Below are 18,218 nucleotides of genomic sequence, written 5' to 3'. Positions count from 1 at the left end.
ATCTGCTGTTCCCTAGGCTCAATAACCTCCAACCTTTGCTTCTGGAAGAATCTTTAACCATCTTATGGCCCTCACCTGAGTCTTCCACAAGTTCTCCAAGATCCTTTTTAGGATCTAGTGTGAGTGGTGTAAAAGCTGTCCTGGAAAATGCCTCTGCCACCCAAAGGGCTATCTTCCTTAGAATGTAGCGGGCATCGGTTGCTGATTTTCAGACTCATTCGCACATATTGTTAACAACACTGCCCTCAGCAGCTTCTTCACATACATTAAGATTTAAGGAATGGGATTACTATATATTTGCCTGTAGGGAGACTATGAATGCTATCGTGTTTTAGCGACCACAAACCGGATGCCTTCAAAGGCACACACCCAGGGCTTTTCATCTCCATTGACTTAAAACATTCCTTCTGGTCACACTGGCTCAGGATTGTTGAAGTTGGATTAGTCCTTCGGATGAATGAAGCATGTGTCATGAGGTTGTATAAGATCAAAAATAAAATAACAATGCAGGATCAAATTTTCTCTAAAGTGATTATGCATTTTACCCCCAAAGCGGCTCTAATGCCTACCATTGAATGTCTGTAGTTGATTTGTGAATACTCACTAAATTATTGTTGTTATTTTCTAGGGTCAAGGGGTGAAAAAGAACAGAAAGCTTGCTTTAGAACTGATGAAAAAAGCGGCTTCTAAGGTAATTTATAGGTTTATTATTGTAATGAAGCATTTCCACCATGTACACTGACACATTAACATGTAAATGATGTGCCCACTCGTAAAAACTCTGAGGGAAAAAAATTAGCTGCAGTTAGTCACTGTTTCATCGTCTAGAGAAACTTGTCACACTAGAGGTGGTACAATTCAATAACTGAGTCCATGTAATCTGAATTAAAAACTTAATCATTATTGCCTAGGTTATAAGTAGTTTGTCTCTTTCAGTGTTTGAATTAGTGAAAATAACACTGGAGTCTAAAAACAAAGGAAACTAATCCCTGGTCCTTTTGAATTGGACTCAAATGAAAAACCCTGTTTTTGTAGGCCTACACTTCAAGAAGGTGGCCTGGTTATTCCTTGAACAGATTTATTCTGCTTTTCTCTCAGTAGAGTTTTCAAGACTGAGATCAAACTGTCCAATCTAATTAAAACACTTTGTAGAAAGTGGATTCAGTCTCCCAAGGCGTAGTTTCTATACTCCATTGAATTTAGAAATAAAATAGATTTTCAGATTTCAGTACCATTTCTGTACATAATTTACATATCCTATTACTTAAGCCCTAGCTCTTACACATATCCCCTATTTTCTTCCTTTTTCCTGTCAGTAAATGATTTTATTGTCTGTCTCCTCTGGTAGATTTTAAACTCCTTCAGGGCAGGGATTATTTTTGCTAACTCTTTTGTGCTCGCCAAAGCTCTGCACACAGATACTCAACAAACACTATTGATAAATGGATTGAAAGCATATCTGCCACCGTCGTGAACTGGTTGCTTTTTTACCCGCAAACCGTTTGCTTATTCAGTTGTATTTATTGAGTGCGTACATTGTACGCACTGTACTAAGCGCTTGGGAGAGTACAGTGCACCAATAAACAGACACATTCCCTGCCCGCAACGAGCTTACGTCAGTGTACATTCCCTCCAGTGTAATTACCATTCACAATAAAACCACCTTTGTGGAATTTTGATGCACTTTGAAGATTGACACAAATAAAAGCCTAGTTGCCAAACTTTTAAAAAAAAAAAAAACTCTGATCATTCTGGGTTGTGGTTGACCAGATAAGTATGACACTAAAGAGGCATTAAGAAGGCTCTGAAATGGAGCATTAATTAAATTGTTGCTAGCAAGAACCACCACTCTCCCCACCTTCAAATCCTTATTAGAATCACATAACCTCTCGGCAGCCTTCCCCACTAAGCCCTCATTTCCCCTACACCTTGTCACTTCTGTGTCGCCTCACTTCAATCTGCACCCTTTAAGCAGTTGGTATTCATCCCACCCTCAGCCCCACAGCACTTAGGTGTATATCAGTAATTTATTTCAATGCCAGTCAACCTTCTAGACTTTAAATTCCTTGTGGGCCAGGAATGTGTCTACCAGCTCTGTTGTATTGTACTCTCCCAACTGCTTAGAACAGTGTTCTGCACACAGTAAGCTTTACACAAGTGCTCAATAAACATGATTGATTGAAATACAGGTGCTTTAATATTTTTGTTGTTGCCTGTTACAAAATGACTTTGTCAGGGTTTTAAAATGGGTCTTCTGTGGTTCTGGTGTAGATGACAACATGGACAATTAAAGGAATGCTTAACATAATTCTAAGATAATTTCACAGACTGTGAGCCCGTTGTTGGGTAGGGACCATCTCTATATGTTGCTGATATGTACTTCCCAAGCGCTTGGTACAGTGCTCTGCAATCAATCAATCAATCAATTGTATTTATTGAGTGCTTACTGTGTGCAGAACACTGTACTAAGCGCTTGGGAAGTACAAGTTGGCAACATATAGAGACAGTCCCTACCCAACAGTGGGCTCACATAAATTCGATTGATTGAATGAATGAATTCCTTAGATCTTGTGAGATTTTGGCAATGAACCTTACCAAGCTGAATAGACTGGAGATTCTGGGGTGGCGTTGTCTAATCCGTACTCTGATTCTGATTTGTCTCTATGTGTTAATGAGCTAACCTCATTAGGAAAACGATAGAAATCTCCTTGAACACTTAGCCTGGATCCAGATGAGGCTGACTTTCCCTGAAACATATATTTCCACTCCACTTGGATTTTCAGTCTGGCAGGAAATGAGGACAAGCATTCTGTCCAGGCAGGTGAACTTGTCTTGGTGCTTAACTGGTTAGGATGTGGTCCTGTAGCAGGATCGCTGTAGAAGCATGTCTTAAACCGGTGGCTTTAAAATCTAAAATATTCTTTTGGGAAGTGTCAGCAGGAATAGTGAGGAGTGTGGAGAAGCTAGTGGAGAAGATGGAGAACAGAAAGAAGACAATACGCCTCAGGGATTGAATCTAGAATTAATTGGAATATATTGGCCTAGTCAAGTTCATATCAGCCCCCCCTCTTACCTTGTCCCTTTTTTTGTTTGGATTTAGTCCGTTGGGGTCCCTCTTATCTTCTGCATTCCATCCCCACAGAGGTTTAAATAGAGATTAGCAACATATGGCCATTTGGCCAGAAAAGCAGTGTGGCATAATAATAGTAATAATAATAATAATAATAATAATAATAATAATGGCATTTATTAAATGTTTACTATGTGCAAAGCACTGTTCTAAGCACTGGGAAGGTTACAAGGTGATCAGGTTGTCCCACAGGGGGCTCACAGTCTTAATCCCCATTTTACAGATGAGGTAACTGAGGCCCAGAGAAGTGAAGTGACTTGCCCAAAGTCACACAGCTGACAATTGGCGGAGCTGGGATTTGAACCCGTGCCCTCTGACTCCAAAGTCCGTGCTCTTTCCACTGAGCCACGCTGCTTCTCTAAGTGGCTTAGTGGAAAGAGTCAGAGGACCGGCGTTCTATTCCTGGCTGTGCCACTTGTCCACTGTGACACCTTGGACAAGTCGGTTAACTTCTCTGTTCCTCAGTTACCCCATCTGTAAAATGGGGATTAAGACTGTGAGCCCCTTGTGGAACATGGACTGTATCTAACTTGATTATCTTGTCAGAAATGAGTATACTGCCTGTTAAAAAGAGGGCCAGATCCTGCCGAACTCCAAGCCTACATCTTCTGCCCACAGAGGGCTTCTACCTATCTGCAAGTGGCTTTGGATGCAGGAAGCAACCTCTAGAGATGTTCTGTCTACAGACCACAGCATTAATTGGCCCACAGGCTGTGACTGAGATCTACTTGGATCCAGTTACAAACCACCACAGGTGGAAGCAGCAGGAGTTCTGTGCTTTAAACCCATCACATCCTCTCTTCCCGGGGAGTTGTATGGTCCACAATAATCTAAGCAACCTATAGATCCAAATAAATGCCCTGGCAGCCTAAAAGTAATTGTAAGAGCAGGTTATATACTCGGCCACCACAGACAGCCTTTGCTCACCAATAGGCAGTTTGGCGAGTTCCTCTGGTGTTGGTTTAATCCAAAAGAGAACATTTTCAGGAGCTGAGAAAATAGATCTGTTGGAAACCCCTCCTTACATGGACTCAGACAGCACTTTTCTCTGGCAGCCAGGACGTTCCAATTCTGCAGTTAAGAAAGCACAATCGCCTTCTCTAAATCCTCCCCGCAATTTTAGAAACAGGAACAGTGAACACTGACCCCTACAAAGTAAACGATGAGTTTGGGTGACTGATTCTGAGAGACTCTACGAGTCAGGCAGGATTCAGGAGACAAAGATCTTCTTTCATGGCTATCCAATTTGAGAAGAAAGTTTCCAAAAAAACTAGACATATATTAAATTATTATCGATTTCATCATCAACATCATTATCATCTGCAAGTATTTCTTGTGCATCTAGCTTTACTTCTATTTATTCTGGTGACTTGACACCTGTCCACATGTTTTGTTCTGTTGTCTGTCTCCCTCTTCTAGACTGTGAGCCCGTTGTTGGGTAGGGACCATCTCTATATGTTGCCAACTTGTACTTCCCAAGCTCTTAGTACAGTGCTCTGCACATCGTAAGCGCTCAATAAATACAATTGAATGAATGAATGAATTGGGTAGTGAAGTGGATGTTTGAATACATCACATTATTCAAAGCAGTGTTATTTGCCCTTTTTTAATAAAAAATAAATGTTTTTGTTGTTTTAAACCACAGGGATTACATCAGGCAGTGAATGGCCTTGGGTGGTATTACCATAAATTTCGTAGAAACTATGTCAAAGCAGCAAAATACTGGCTTAGAGCAGAAGAAATGGGAAATCCTGATGCATCCTACAATCTTGGAGTCCTCTATTTAGATGGGATTTATCCAGGTGTCCCTGGAAGAAACCAAGTGAGTAAATGTCTAAAGCAGTGTGATTTCATGCCGCTGAATTCTCTAATTGTTATTCTGACAAAACTCTCATTGGCCCAAATTGGAAGCGTGGTAATGATTGTTAGATATATCCTGAACTGAAACTCCTGTTTGCCTTTCTTATCTTCCTCCTCTAAAAGGGTGTGTTCCAAATATGTTTGCGTTTTTATAGGTCTACATTAAAGAAAATACATTTTTCTCCTTTTACTTCACCCTTTTCCTGCCATTTGTTAAATTTATATAGAATCAGATATTAGAACCTGGAAGGAGAAAGATTGAACTGTCCAGGACAGGTGGAGTCAGAAAGACTTGGGTTCTAATCCCGAATCCGTCACTTGTCTGCCGTTTGACCACTTCACTTCTCTGTGCCTCAGTTACCTCATCTGTAAAATGTGGATTAAAACTGTGAGTCCCACGTGGGTCTGGGACTGTGTCCAACTTCAATAGTTTTTTTATCTACCCCAGCACTTAGTACAGTGCCTGGCACACAGCACTTAACAAATGCTATATGGAAAAAAATGGTGCTTGTCAATAATTTTCTTAAAGTTCACTGGAGTTGAAGACTCCATAACCTTCACTGATAGTCCATTTCATGTTTTGCGCTCTCCTAGTTAAGGGATTCTTACTTATGTCCAACCAAAACCTCTCCTGCCATAATTTAATTGAATGATCCTCTGTGGACATGAAGAACAATTGGGTAGTTCCCTTTCCATAAAAATCTCACCTTATTCAAGAAGTCAGTTTATTAAATCAGCCCTGAACCATCTCTTCTCCAGACTAAACAATCCCACTTCCTTTACAGAATGTGTTTTCTAGCCCCGTAATCATTTTTGTGTTGTCCTTTGAACTTCCTCCAGTTTCTCCATCTTTTTAAAAATTGTGATCAAAATTGCACTCAATACTCTAAATCAGTTCTCTTGGTGTTTTGTCCAGTGTAGAATGGGGAGGATTATTTCCTAATTTACACATCAGATTCTTGTTATTGCATCTCAGGACTCTATTGGCTTTTTAAATGACATTTAAATGACATTGCTGACTCCCACTCTGTGTGGTGCTCCTACTGATGTGCCTCATGTTTGTGCAGCTCCTAATTTTTTTCTACTTGTCTAGGTTACTTTGAGTTTTATTCTTGTCTTCCAAACTGTTGGTGTTTTCTTTTAATTTCTGCGTGTTTAAGTAAAATATCTCCATTTAAATGCTTGGGGCTTTAATAAAGGTATTGAATTGGGTTTTTGAATAATCCCTATGATCCCTGTTCTTCGTGGCTTAGCGGAGAGAGCATGGACCTGGGAATCAGAAGGACCTGGAGTGGATTCTAATCCTGGCTCTGCCACATGTCTGCTGCGTGACCTTGGGCAAGTCACTTAACTTCTCTGGGCCCCATTTACCTCATCTGTAAAATGGGGATTAAGAGTGTGAGCCCTGTGTGGGACACAGACTCTATCCAACCTAGTTAACTTGCATCTCCCTCAGCGCTTCTAACAGTGCATGATAGTAAGCGCTTACTAGTACCATTATTATATTATCATTTATAAGTATTTTGTAAGTTGTGTCCTCCATTTCATTGTAAGCACTCAATAAATTCTGAGTAGTGTGGTCTAGTGGAAAGAGCATGGGCCTACAAGCCAGATAATCTGGATTCTGATCCCAGTTCTGCCACCTTCCTGCTATGTGACTTTGGACAAGTCGGCTAACTCCTCTGTGCCTCAGTTTCCTCATCCGAACACTGGGAATTCATTACCTGTTCTTCCTCCTATGTAAACTGTGAGCTCTTTATGGGACAGAGACTGTGTCTGATCTCACTGTTTCATACGTACCCCAGCACTTAATATAGTGCCTGGCACATAATAAGCATGTCACAAAATTAACTATTTTATTTTTATTTACTATTAACTGATTAGAGTCCTTATGGTTAGGGGAAGCATTTTGGGCTTCTGTTGTGTTTTCCTAAGGATTAAGTTCAGAACTTCGCTTTCAAAAAACACTTAATAAACCCCATTATTTGGGAGAAGTATGGAGGACTGTGGTTAGCGGTAGGGAGGTGGAGGGCTGAAAGTGGTTTTAGGGAGGTGATTTGGGGGAGATTTACATGAGCCAGGAAGATTCATCCAGCTCCAAGGACCTGATTCCACCAGGCTGGATGAATCTAGCCTTCCTCCTGGAAGGCTAGACTGGCTTTGGCCTTTAGCAGAATAGACAGTGATTGATTAGAAACTCCCAAAGTGTGTGTGGGTGGGACTGCTAAATGACTAATATCCTTGATGTGTTAAAATAGAAGATGTCAACGGAGATGGAAATGAAATCCTTTTCTGTGCATGTTGGAGAGCACCTCTGGGGGTGAATATTCATCCATCAGGACTACAGAGTGTTTTGTGTTTACATCATCTTGCTTTGGGATTACATTTAGGTCTAGTACCATATTTCAGAGCCCTTCCTTCTGATAGTATGTGTATTTTTCTGGGACTGCTGTGTTGGTTTTGTGAGAAGCAGCCTGGCCTAGTGGTTGGAGCAAGGGTCTGGGAATCAGAAGACCGGGGTTTCAATCCCAGCTCCACCACTTGTCTGCTGTGTAACCATGGACAAGTCACTTCATTTCTCTGTGCCTCAGTTACCTCATCTGTAAAATTGGGGATTGAAGGCTGTGAGCCCTAGGTGGGACAGTGACTGTGTCCAGCCAGCTATCATGTATCTACACCAGCACTTAGTACACTCTCTGGCACATAATAAGTGCTTAACAACTACCATTAAAAAAAAAAGAAGAAGAAAAGGTATTAGGAGGCTGTGAGAGGACCAGCTGTGTGATCCTTTACTATCTAGCCCGATTCAACCCTCTAAGAAGCTGAGAGAAAGCACTGTTGTAGCCTGGCTGACATTTTCATCTGTTTCTTTACAGACATTAGCTGGGGAATACTTCCATAAAGCTGCTCAAGGTGGACACATAGAAGGAACATTATGGTGTTCTCTGTACTATATCACAGGCAATTTGGAAACTTTTCCCCGGGATCCAGAGAAGGCCGTCCTGTAAGAAACAATGAAAAGTTACTTCTAGTAGAAATTGATTTATTAAAACCCCGGTGACTGGGAGAGTGAAAAATGTGTTTTGGGGATTCTTAAATTTTGTTTTCAATTTCTTCTGAAGAAACTACTGTTTTTCAATGAAGCTTGTTCCATTTGAGTGCACTCAACTCTTGATTAGTCTGAGGCAGGAGAGCCGTTGATAGACTAGCCAGACATTTGCTGAATTTTTTTACAGATCACTGTTCGCTGACTGCCTCAGAGGGTGATATGGGAAAGAGAAAACAGTTGAAATCCAAATGAATCCATTTTGCTGTGTGTGAAGAGGGGGTTGAAACAATGGGAGAAAATTAGGGTAGAGGAATTTCTGTGGAGTTCATGTGGCCATGCTGTCATATGTCTTGTGATTGTGTGTTGCACCTGTAGGAAAGGAAATTGATGCAAAGCTCTCTTTACCTTGTTTTTTCCTATTACCATTTAGTTGTAGCTTATTATATAAAAAGCCTGGTGAGCAAAATAGTCCCTCATCCCAGTGGGATTCATAGAACTAAACCCCTGCTCAGCAGTTACCCAGACTGTGGTGATTGGCACTCCATCCCCTCTGGATAGGTGGTTGAGGAAGAAACTAGCTTATTCCCAATTTCATGTTAATCCTTTAAGAGGTTCTCCGTGGAACCACCACCCTGTGGGAAAAAATCTCCAGGGGGAACTTGAATTTGAGAACTTGGATATGGGCTCTGTTGCACTCTCCCCGCCCTCTTTCTTCCTTCTCTGCCCCTTTCTTCCTTCTCTAACCGCTTCTTCCTCCTCTCCAGTTTCTTCTCTTACCATCCCTTTCCCCCCTACTGCCTTCTTTACCCCCCTCCAATCCCCCTTCTTCTCCTCCTCTCACCCCTCTTCTTCCCCCCATTTCTTCCTCATCCCACCCCCCTTCTTCCTCTTCTCAGCCCTCTTCTTCCCCACTTTTTCATCCTCCCCATCCCCTTCTTTTTCCTCTCCACTCCCTTCTTCCTCCTCTCCCCTTCCACAGACAATCTAGTGAGGTTGAAGCTCCCCAGGCACCACAGAACCCTCTAAGATGGAAAAGGCATGATTTGTGTCACTTGGCTTGATCCCGGTGATTTTGACATTTCCTTTCCATCTATTTCAGTTGGGCAAAGCATGTGGCAGAGAAGAATGGCTATTTGGGGCATGTCATTAGAAAGGCTCTCAACGCATACCTGGAGATGTCATGGTAAGCTTGATCAACAATCTATATGCTCTCTCTGGGTACTCTTCAAAAAATAGCCCCTGTGGTTTTCAAAGACATACAGTTTGACATAAAAGAAATGCAAAGTAAATCAGCAAAAAAGGAAGACAAATTTTCCTTGGAATTCCAGTTTTCAAAAGCTGATGATCTGGTGATTTACAGCAGTAAAATTTCCCGATTTTCATTCAGGAGAATTGTTTCACCGAGGGAAATTTCCATCTTGGTCTGAAAACCCCCCCAGTCAGTTACAGTTTCACATGGTATAAGCTTTTCAACCCTGTTCCTGAATCTTGCTAGACAAGGGCTGCAGGGTAAGGTGAAATGCTGGTTGTTGGGAACCTCATTTGACTCAAGTTCAGCCTTTGCAGAGTCCCATTGCCGGGGCTCTTCAGAGAGCAGCAAGGGCCATACCCTTCGGGAGTAGGGGGGGGCATCTTGTGCCGCTAGCTGCAGGGACACAAGTCCTTCCTCCTCTCTCCCCACAGCAGGCCATCACTGAGCAGGAAACAGCAGGCTCAAAAATGCTCCAGGCGTGCTCCACAAATACCAAGGCATAACCCTAGCAGCAGGATGGAAACAGAGGCAGGAAACCTCTGCATTTTGGACAGGGGCCAGGCAGACCGATGGACTGGCCTCAAGCCCTGAATAGCTGAAGCCTTGCCCAGCTGGATCTTGTCCCCAGAAAGGTCCACCCAGCCCATGCTTCCTCCATGTGAGATAACGGCCATCCCAGAGGGCTCAAACTGAGTCTGCTCCTTTTTTTCCAGTTTAGCTTCCTTTCAGCATCATCCTGCCGGTCTCCTTTAGCAACAGAGGGTTAGCTCCCTTGCCAATGACGCAGTATTTATAAAAGCCAGTGGTTTGCTTGCCATGAGTTGGTTGGAACCAGGAAAGGATCTAGATATATTTCCAAGTTTTAGGCCAAGGAGAATTTTAATGCAGATTGACAGTAGGAACTAAAAACACTGGTATTCTGTTGGGTTTTTTTTTTTCAGTTTGGCACTGATAGAGAGGAAGGACAAGTGAAAACCAATCCAGGCTATTAGATTTTCATGAATTGACCTGCAAGACATTTCACCCTTTTGATTACTCTACAGCACACACCCTTAGAAACCTGGCTACCCAAATCTCTAACTGTATAATAAAATCTGGCTCACCCAAAAAAAAAAAATGTCTCATGGCAAACCTAACTGGGCAAGAAACTGTCAAGAGAGCCAAACCTCATTGTCTTCAGTTATCTGAACTATCATGTATCAATCAATCCATCAATCGTATTTATTGAGTGCTTACTGTGTGCAGAGCACTGTACTAAGCACTTGGGAAGTACAAGTTGGCAACATATAGAGACAGTCCCTACCCAACAGTGGGCTCACAGTCTAAAAGACTGTATATGAATCAGCCTCATTTCTATTTGATTTTGATTTCTATTTTGAGAAGCAGCGTGGCTCAGTGGAAAGAGCACGGACTTTGGAGTCAGAGGTCATGGGTTCAAATCCCTACTCCGCCAGTTGTCAGCTGTGTGACTTTGGGCAAGTCACTTGACTTCTCTGGGCCTCAGTTACCTCATCTGTAAAATGGGGGTTAAGACTGTGAGCCCCCCGTGGGACAACCTGATCACCTTGTAACCTCCCCAATGCTTAGAACAGTGCTTTGCACATAGTAAGCGCTTAAAAAATGCCATCATTATTATTATTTGGATAGTCCACTTTCCACCATCCATACTATAATAATAATAATAATTGTGATATTCATTAAACACATACTATGTGCCAGGCACTGTATTAAGCACTGAGGTGAATACAAGCCAATCAGGTTGGACACAGTCCCTGTCCCACATGGCGCTCACAGTCTTGAACACCATTTAATAATCAAGGCAACTGAGGCACAGAGAAGTTAAGTGACTTAAGTGATTTAAGGTCACACAGCAGGGAAATGGCAGAGCTGGGATTAATATCCAAGTCCTTCTGACTCCCAAGCCTGCATTCTATCCCCTAGGTCATGCAAGGGGATGTTTCTTGTTTTTGCCTCCAAAGATAAAACTCACATTTTCTCAATAGCAGAGATTTCCTTCAGTTTTTTAGTTGAAGTGCTATTATGTGGAATTCAGTTATCTGTTTCTGAGTCTCTGCTATATAGATTGACATTAATAAGATGATCCATCCTCGAGTGATCTGACAGCACTTATAATTTTCTGATACTCAAGTGCATTTTGCCATGACCCATTGGGCAGTTTAAAATCTGCTTCAATCTGGTTAAGAATCCCTTTGCAAAAATGAAGAAAATATTATGTTGCATCCATCTCACTGGGAAACGTTTACCATGAAAATTTTTTTGGGGGGTTTAGGTTAGTAATCAGTCAGTCAAGCAGTGTCATTTATTGAGTGCTTCATGTGTGCAGCGCTCGGTACAAAGCATTTGGTAGTCACATTCTCTGCCCATACTGCCTCTCACCCTGATCCCCAAATTTTTCACCTGTACACAAAATAGAAAATGTTTTATATTTTTTATTATTTAAGGGCATTTCTTCAGTTAGCATTTTGAATACAAGAAGCATTGGTCACATAGAACAAAATCTTTGATTTTTTTTTTCTTTTGGCAATAATGGATTTATTCTGGCATTATTTTGAAGTTGTGTGTGTCAGATGAATGAGCTGGTACTTTTCTGGGTCACTCCAAGATTTATTTGGGATTGCTTGGAGAGGGAGTGTGGTTGAAGCATGAACTTTATGCTGCCGTGGCGTATTGAAGACAGTGCTGTAGTGCCTGAGGTCATCCTCGAACATCACGAGAAATCATCTGAGAGGCAGCCACCAGTCAAACTGTCATGTCTCATTTCACTCTTCCTTCCTTCTTCCTATTTCATCTATTTTCCTTTGACTTAAACATTTGTAAAGCCCTTAACCATAGAGGCTGCCAGATTTATTATGGGTCCCAGGCAAGACAAACACATTCCCAGAGCTCCAGTTAGAAGAGATATACTCTTGGTCTGGCCCAGCAGTGGGGCAGGATCTGGGGAAGGGAATTGCATTTCTTTCTTGCCAGCACGTTACATTGCAAGTCAGAGCTATTCCAGGGTCAGCAGTGAGGAAAGCAAAGAATAATCCAGGTATTTTTTAAGCACCATTGTGTTGAAAAATCCCATCTTCCTGAATAGGTTCCAAATGGCATGTGTGATGCTGTCTTAAAACTTCTTTTGATGTGTTTTCTGTGGCATAAGGAGAGCAGACAAATAATTTAGGAAAAAGCAATTTTTTTCCTTGACCCTTTTGAACGGAACTTGGTGTACATGTTGACTAGTCTTGGCCTTATATTTACAGGCTGAGCATTTTTAAGGGAAAATTTTGGAGTGAAGAATACTGTTTCTGCTCCAACTCTGTATCAGAAAGCCTAATGTGAAACACCTGCTTCAACATGCTGTTGAGATGTGTAGACAGAGCAAACCTTTCTCCAAGCTCACCCTAGAAACCCTTCTGATGGTTCATTCATCCGAGCCAGCGCTAGGAATTTTCACCCCAAACCCTGGCCCTTCACCTGCTGCTGCCCTGGTTGGCCTCAAAGCAACTTCCAAAGTCTCAGCCTGCTAGCTTTAGGATAAGGTGGGAATCACGGGATTGGGAGCAGGCGTCAGTGGGATTGGCTGACACACCTGACAGGAGCTCCTCTACATTGTGAGCGAGGAACGTGTCCACCAACTCTGTTATATTGTACTCTCCAAAGTGCTTCATACAATCCTCTGCACACAGTAAGGACTTGGTAAAAATGATTGATTTATAGGAATTGCACACATGACCTTCCATGATCCCCGCAACACATAGGCCTAGTAATCTTGGCTGAAATTGCAACAAAAATCACACCTGTTTTATTCCCTGGCTAGAAAATGGGGCTGCTGTTATTCTCATTCTGAAGGAACAAGTGATGTCTGTTTACTCTTTTTTCCTCTCCCACCCCTCCTCCCACACTCCTGCTGAGCAGTTTACATCATGTGAAAATGTTCACGGTTTCAAAAGTGTTTTCAACCCAGTGGAAAAAAGGCTTGGGTCTTCATCTGTTTTTCCTGCACGATAAGGAAATTCAAGGTTGGGGGGGGATGTTAACCAGTTATGGTATGTGACATCCTGAAATATCAATACTTAATGATCAGCTTCACATGGTTTCTCTCCAAGTACTATTCACAGGTAAGTCAGAATGCTAAGTACCAAAAAAGAGCTTAAATTGTTAAACAGCTCCTTCTGAAAAGCTTAAAAAGAGCACAGGCCTTGGAGTTAGATTGTGGCTCTAATCTCAGTTCTGCTTCTTCAATCAGTCATATGTATTGAGCGATGACTTTGTGCAAAGCATTGTACTAATCACAGAGGCCAGAGTTGGTAGAAAGACACATTCCCAGCCCACAGTGAGCTTATGGTCTAGAAAGGGAGATAGTCATTAATATAAAGAAATTACAGAAATGAACATAAGTGCTTTGGGGCTGAGGGAGAGGTGAATAAAGAGTGCAAATCCAAACTCAGGGGCAATGCAGAAAGGACTGGGAGAGGAGGAAATGAGGGATTAGCGAAGGCCTTTTGGAGGAATTGTGTTTTGAGGATGGGGAGAGTGATCTTCCGATATAAAGAGGGAGGACGTTCTGGGTTAGAGGCAGGATGTGGGTGAGAGGTCGGTGGTCTGCGCTGAGATAGATGAAACTGAGATACAGTGAGTAGGTTGGCATTAGAGGAGTGAAGGGTGCCAAGCAGCAAGTTGAGGGAGAAGGGGGCAAGATGATTGAGTACTTTAAAGCTGATGGTAAGGAGTTTCTGTTTGATGCAGTGGTAATCAATCAATCAATCGTATTGAGCACTTACTGTGTGCAGAGCACTGTACTAAGCGCTTGGGAAGTACAAGTTGGCAACATATAAAGATGGTTCCTACCCAACAGTGGGCTCAAAGTCTAGGCAACCACTGCCACTTGCCTGCTGTGTATCCTTGGGCAAGTTGTTTAGCTTCTCTGTGCCTCAGCTTCCTCATTTATAAAATGGGAATTAAATATTTTTTTTCCCTCACCGTTAGACTGGGAGCTCCATGTGGGAAAGCAGTTGTGTCCAAACTGATTATCTTGTATCTTCCCTTAGTGCTTAGTTCTTTGCTTAGCACATAGGAAGTGGTTAACAAATATTAATATTATTATTACAAATACTCTTAGAGGGCTGTTGCTTTTCTAGAGATACAGTGTTGTCTTTGGTCGCCTGGTAGTCTGGAAACTCAAGGCTGTGACTTCTAATTCTGCCACAGTGCAGTCCCGGTGTGATCTCTTTCTTGAACTTGGTTGGTTAGGACATTTAATAAGAATTTACTATGTGCTGAGTGTTGTGTTATGTGCTGGAGTGGGTACAGTGTAATTTGCCTGTCCCACACAAGACTCACAGCTTAAGTATTGATGTATTGAGAGGCAGCATGCCGTAGTAGATAGAGCACGGGATTGGGAGTCAGAAGGTCATGGGTTCTAATTCTGGCTCCACCATTTGTCTGCTACGTGACCTTGGGCAAGTCACTTCACTTCTCTGGGCCTCAGTTCCCTCGTCTGTAAAATGGGGATTAAGTCTGTGAGCCCCATGTGGGACAGGGACTGTGTCCAATCCGATTAGCTTGTATCAACCCCAGCGCTTAGAACAGTGCCTGGTGCATGTAAGCATTGAACAAAAGCCATAATTATTATTACAGTGTACTGGCTAATGTAGAATGGTAAGGAATCAGACATAAACAATTCCATCTTAAAGTGATTATCACTATTACTAAATCCTGCACCTTCACTTCCATCTGGGGAAATTCAGTTTGGCGGTCGGGGTTGCTACCAAACATACCTAAAGACTTTTCCATGATCTGACACTTTAAAAAAAACAGTCCTCCCAATACATCTGTGGATCCTAACTTCTTTCTGGTCTTCTTTGTCATGTCCTTCATGTCTTTCAAAATAAGTTGCTGCTGCCCAGGCAGTGCCTTTTTTTAAAATCCATAAATGAATTTGAATAACTGAAGCCTTTATTTATCTAAATTGTTCTTTGGAATTCAGCTCTATATAATAATAATAATAATGGGATTTATTAAGCGCTTACTATGTGCAAATCACTGTTCTAAGTGCTGGGGAGGTTACAAGGAGATCAGGTTGTCCCACGGAGGGCTCACAGTTTTAATCCCCATTTTACAGATGAAGTAACTGAGGCACAGAGAAGTTAAGTGACTTGCCCAAACTCACACAGCTGACAGGTGGCGGAGCTGGGATTTGAACCCATGACCTCTGACTCCAAAGCCCGTGCTCTTTCCACTGAGCCACGCTGCTTCTCTATATCTAATTTTGCTCTTATTTCTCGGGGAAACCAAGTGCAGTTTAACTTTATAGGGCTGTTTCCTGGCTCTTTCAGTTTGGGTCGAAAGGAAAATAAAGTTCGTCACCCTGTTTCATACTTTTCCCGTGATGCATTTTGAACCCTTGCTCATTCCCAGGAGCCAAGATTGTAGCAACTGTCCTAGTTTATCTCTTACCTGGAGGAAATGATTGTTTTAGTACTGACGTGGGGCAAACTCTGCATCTGTAATGGCAGAACATGCTGTCTGGGGGGTGAAACCTTTGAGCTGGTCTTGAAAGGCAGGTATATTATAAGCAGCATTTCCATGTAATTGTGATATCACTGCAGTTATGAAAATATGGACAGCCAAGGCCTTTGGTGTGGTAATCTTGTTCCTGGGTATCTAAAGTCCACTTCTTTGAAACAATCATTGGTATTTATTGAGCACTTACTATGTGTAGATCACTATAATAAGCGTTTGGGAGACTACAAGCTCACTACTGTCCAACTCCAACCCAGCCCGCACACTACGCTCCTCTAATTTACTTCATCTGTAAAATGGGGATTAGGACTGTGAGCCCCATGTGGGACAACTTGATCATCTTGTAGCCTCCCCAGCGCTTAGAACATTGCTTTGCACATAGTACTTAATAAAATGCCATTATTATTATTATCATTAATGCTAACCTTCTCACTGCACCTCGATCGCATCTGTCTTGCCGCCGACCTCTCGCGCGTGTCCTGCCTCTGGCATGGAATACCATCCCTCCTCAGATCCAACAGACAATTACACTCCCGTCTTCAAAGCTTTACTGAAGGCACGTCTCTTCCAAGACGTCTTTCCTAAACCCTTCTTTCCTCTTTTCCCACTCTTTCTGTGTCACCCTGACTTGCTCCCTTTATTCATCCCCATCCCAGTCCCACAGCACTTACGTACTTCTCTGTAATTTTATATTTATATTAATGTCTGTCTCCCCCTCTAAACTGTAAGCTCACTGTGGACAGGGAATGTGTCTGTTATACTGCTATATTGAGCTCTCCCAAGCGCTTAGTACAGTGCTCTGCACAGAGTAAGCGCTCAATAAATACAATTGACTGATTACAATTCAACAGAATTAGCAGACACATTCCCTGTCCATAACAAGCTGGCAGTCTAGAGGGCTTACAGTCTGGAAACAGCATTTCTAGTCAACTGCATCGCCTTGGGTGCTTTTTTTTCCCCTGGGCCATGAGGCTCTTCTGGGGAGCCAAGTAACCAAAGGTGGTTTTCAGCTGAGGCTAGAAAACATATCTTTAAGAGTAGGGCTGAGAGTAGATCTGAGTTGTTGGCACTGCTCGGTCCTCTGCGCTTCTGCCTCATTTTTAATGAAGTGTAATTTCAATTTGTAATAATTAGGGGGGCCGCTAATCCAATCAGCGGCCCCCCAGAGCTCACGTTGTCTGGGATGTGCAGTTTATCAAAACCTGGATTTCGCTCTTGGATGTGGACCCTGGGAAGATGTGGGTTCTTTCCCAGGTGGGCTAACGCTTAGATCCGCTATCATGGAGAAATTTTAGTGCATTTGGGGTCAGTTTTGTCTTTCTTTTACCTATGCGGGTTCTATCATTATGCTGCATTTATTATTGCTTCGGAGGGTGTTCAATGGCTGCATCTTAGAACTTTGTGCGGTAGTCTAAGCTCGATAGCACCTCTTGCAAACAGTGGAAAATTCTAGCATTTTCAGTAATTTCTCCAGGCTCTTATGATTAGTTCCTTCTCTCTGAAAGAGAACGTAAAAAGGCTTCATAAATAGAACCCCGTTGTCAGCATTGCCTCACATTTTTGTATTTAGCCAGTAGAGGAAGCTATTGCATAAAGTAGCTCTTTAAATCGTATCTCGAAGCTCAGCCCTCTTAGAAGGAAAATAAATCAGATCATTTTTAACTACCATATCTATTCAAAAAAACAGCTTCGGTTTTCATTTTATGCCGCTTGTTTGGTGCTTTTTGTGTTTGATTATCAGGTTCTCTGGAAAATTAGGAAATCACACCATATTAAATTGATTATTAATCCCCTGTTTTTAGGCATGAAGCTCTGCTGTATTATGTTTTAGCAGCAGAAACTGGAATTGAAGTATCGCAGACCAATATAGCACATATCTGTGAAGAGAGACCAGTAAGTAAAATGATTCCTAGTATATCGTGAAGTTGAACTTGAGAGTACATCACTCACTATTCTGAAATTAATTTGGCAGGGATATAAAATGGACTGACTTTTTTTTTTTTAATCCTTAGGAGCTGGCTAGAAGATTCCTGGGGATTAATTGTGTTTGGAGATACTATAATTTCTCAGTCTTTCAAATCAATGCTCCCTCGTTTGGTATGTATAGGAAACCTGTGGCTAAATGAAGACATTAGCAGGGAAACAGTGAAAATGCATCAGCTTCATTTAAGATGCAATATTTTTAATAAACAAGTTAGGAAAGAGAGCAAGTTCTATGCAAGTAAAACACTGGATTACAAGTCTGCTCTCATCAGCAGAAGCAGCGTGGCTTAGTGGAAAGAACACGGGCTTTGGAGTCAGTGGTCATGGGTTCAAGTTCTGGCTCCGCCAGTTGTCAGCTGTGTGACTTTGGGCAAGTCACTTAACTTCTCTGCGCCTCAATTACCTCATCTGTAAAGTGG

General features: G+C 42.1%; 1 protein-coding gene across 2 annotated transcripts in view; it reads left to right on the top strand.

Annotated features, from left to right (window-relative positions):
• Positions 1-18,218, top strand: part of SEL1L3 (SEL1L family member 3) — an 87,334-nt gene that overhangs the window by 61,796 nt on the left and 7,320 nt on the right. For both annotated transcript variants that reach the window (XM_038752236.1, XM_038752235.1), the window contains exons 14-19: positions 629-691; positions 4,776-4,952; positions 7,867-7,994; positions 9,139-9,222; positions 17,619-17,709; positions 17,829-17,913. In XM_038752236.1, coding sequence (XP_038608164.1) covers positions 629-691; positions 4,776-4,952; positions 7,867-7,994; positions 9,139-9,222; positions 17,619-17,709; positions 17,829-17,913 — 628 coding nt within the window. The remainder of the gene's footprint in view (positions 1-628; positions 692-4,775; positions 4,953-7,866; positions 7,995-9,138; positions 9,223-17,618; positions 17,710-17,828; positions 17,914-18,218) is intronic.

This window comes from Tachyglossus aculeatus, chromosome 10 (genome assembly GCF_015852505.1).
Source record: "Tachyglossus aculeatus isolate mTacAcu1 chromosome 10, mTacAcu1.pri, whole genome shotgun sequence".
Classification (NCBI taxonomy): Eukaryota; Metazoa; Chordata; class Mammalia; order Monotremata; family Tachyglossidae; genus Tachyglossus; species Tachyglossus aculeatus.
This window is presented reverse-complemented; position numbering and strand designations above follow the sequence as displayed.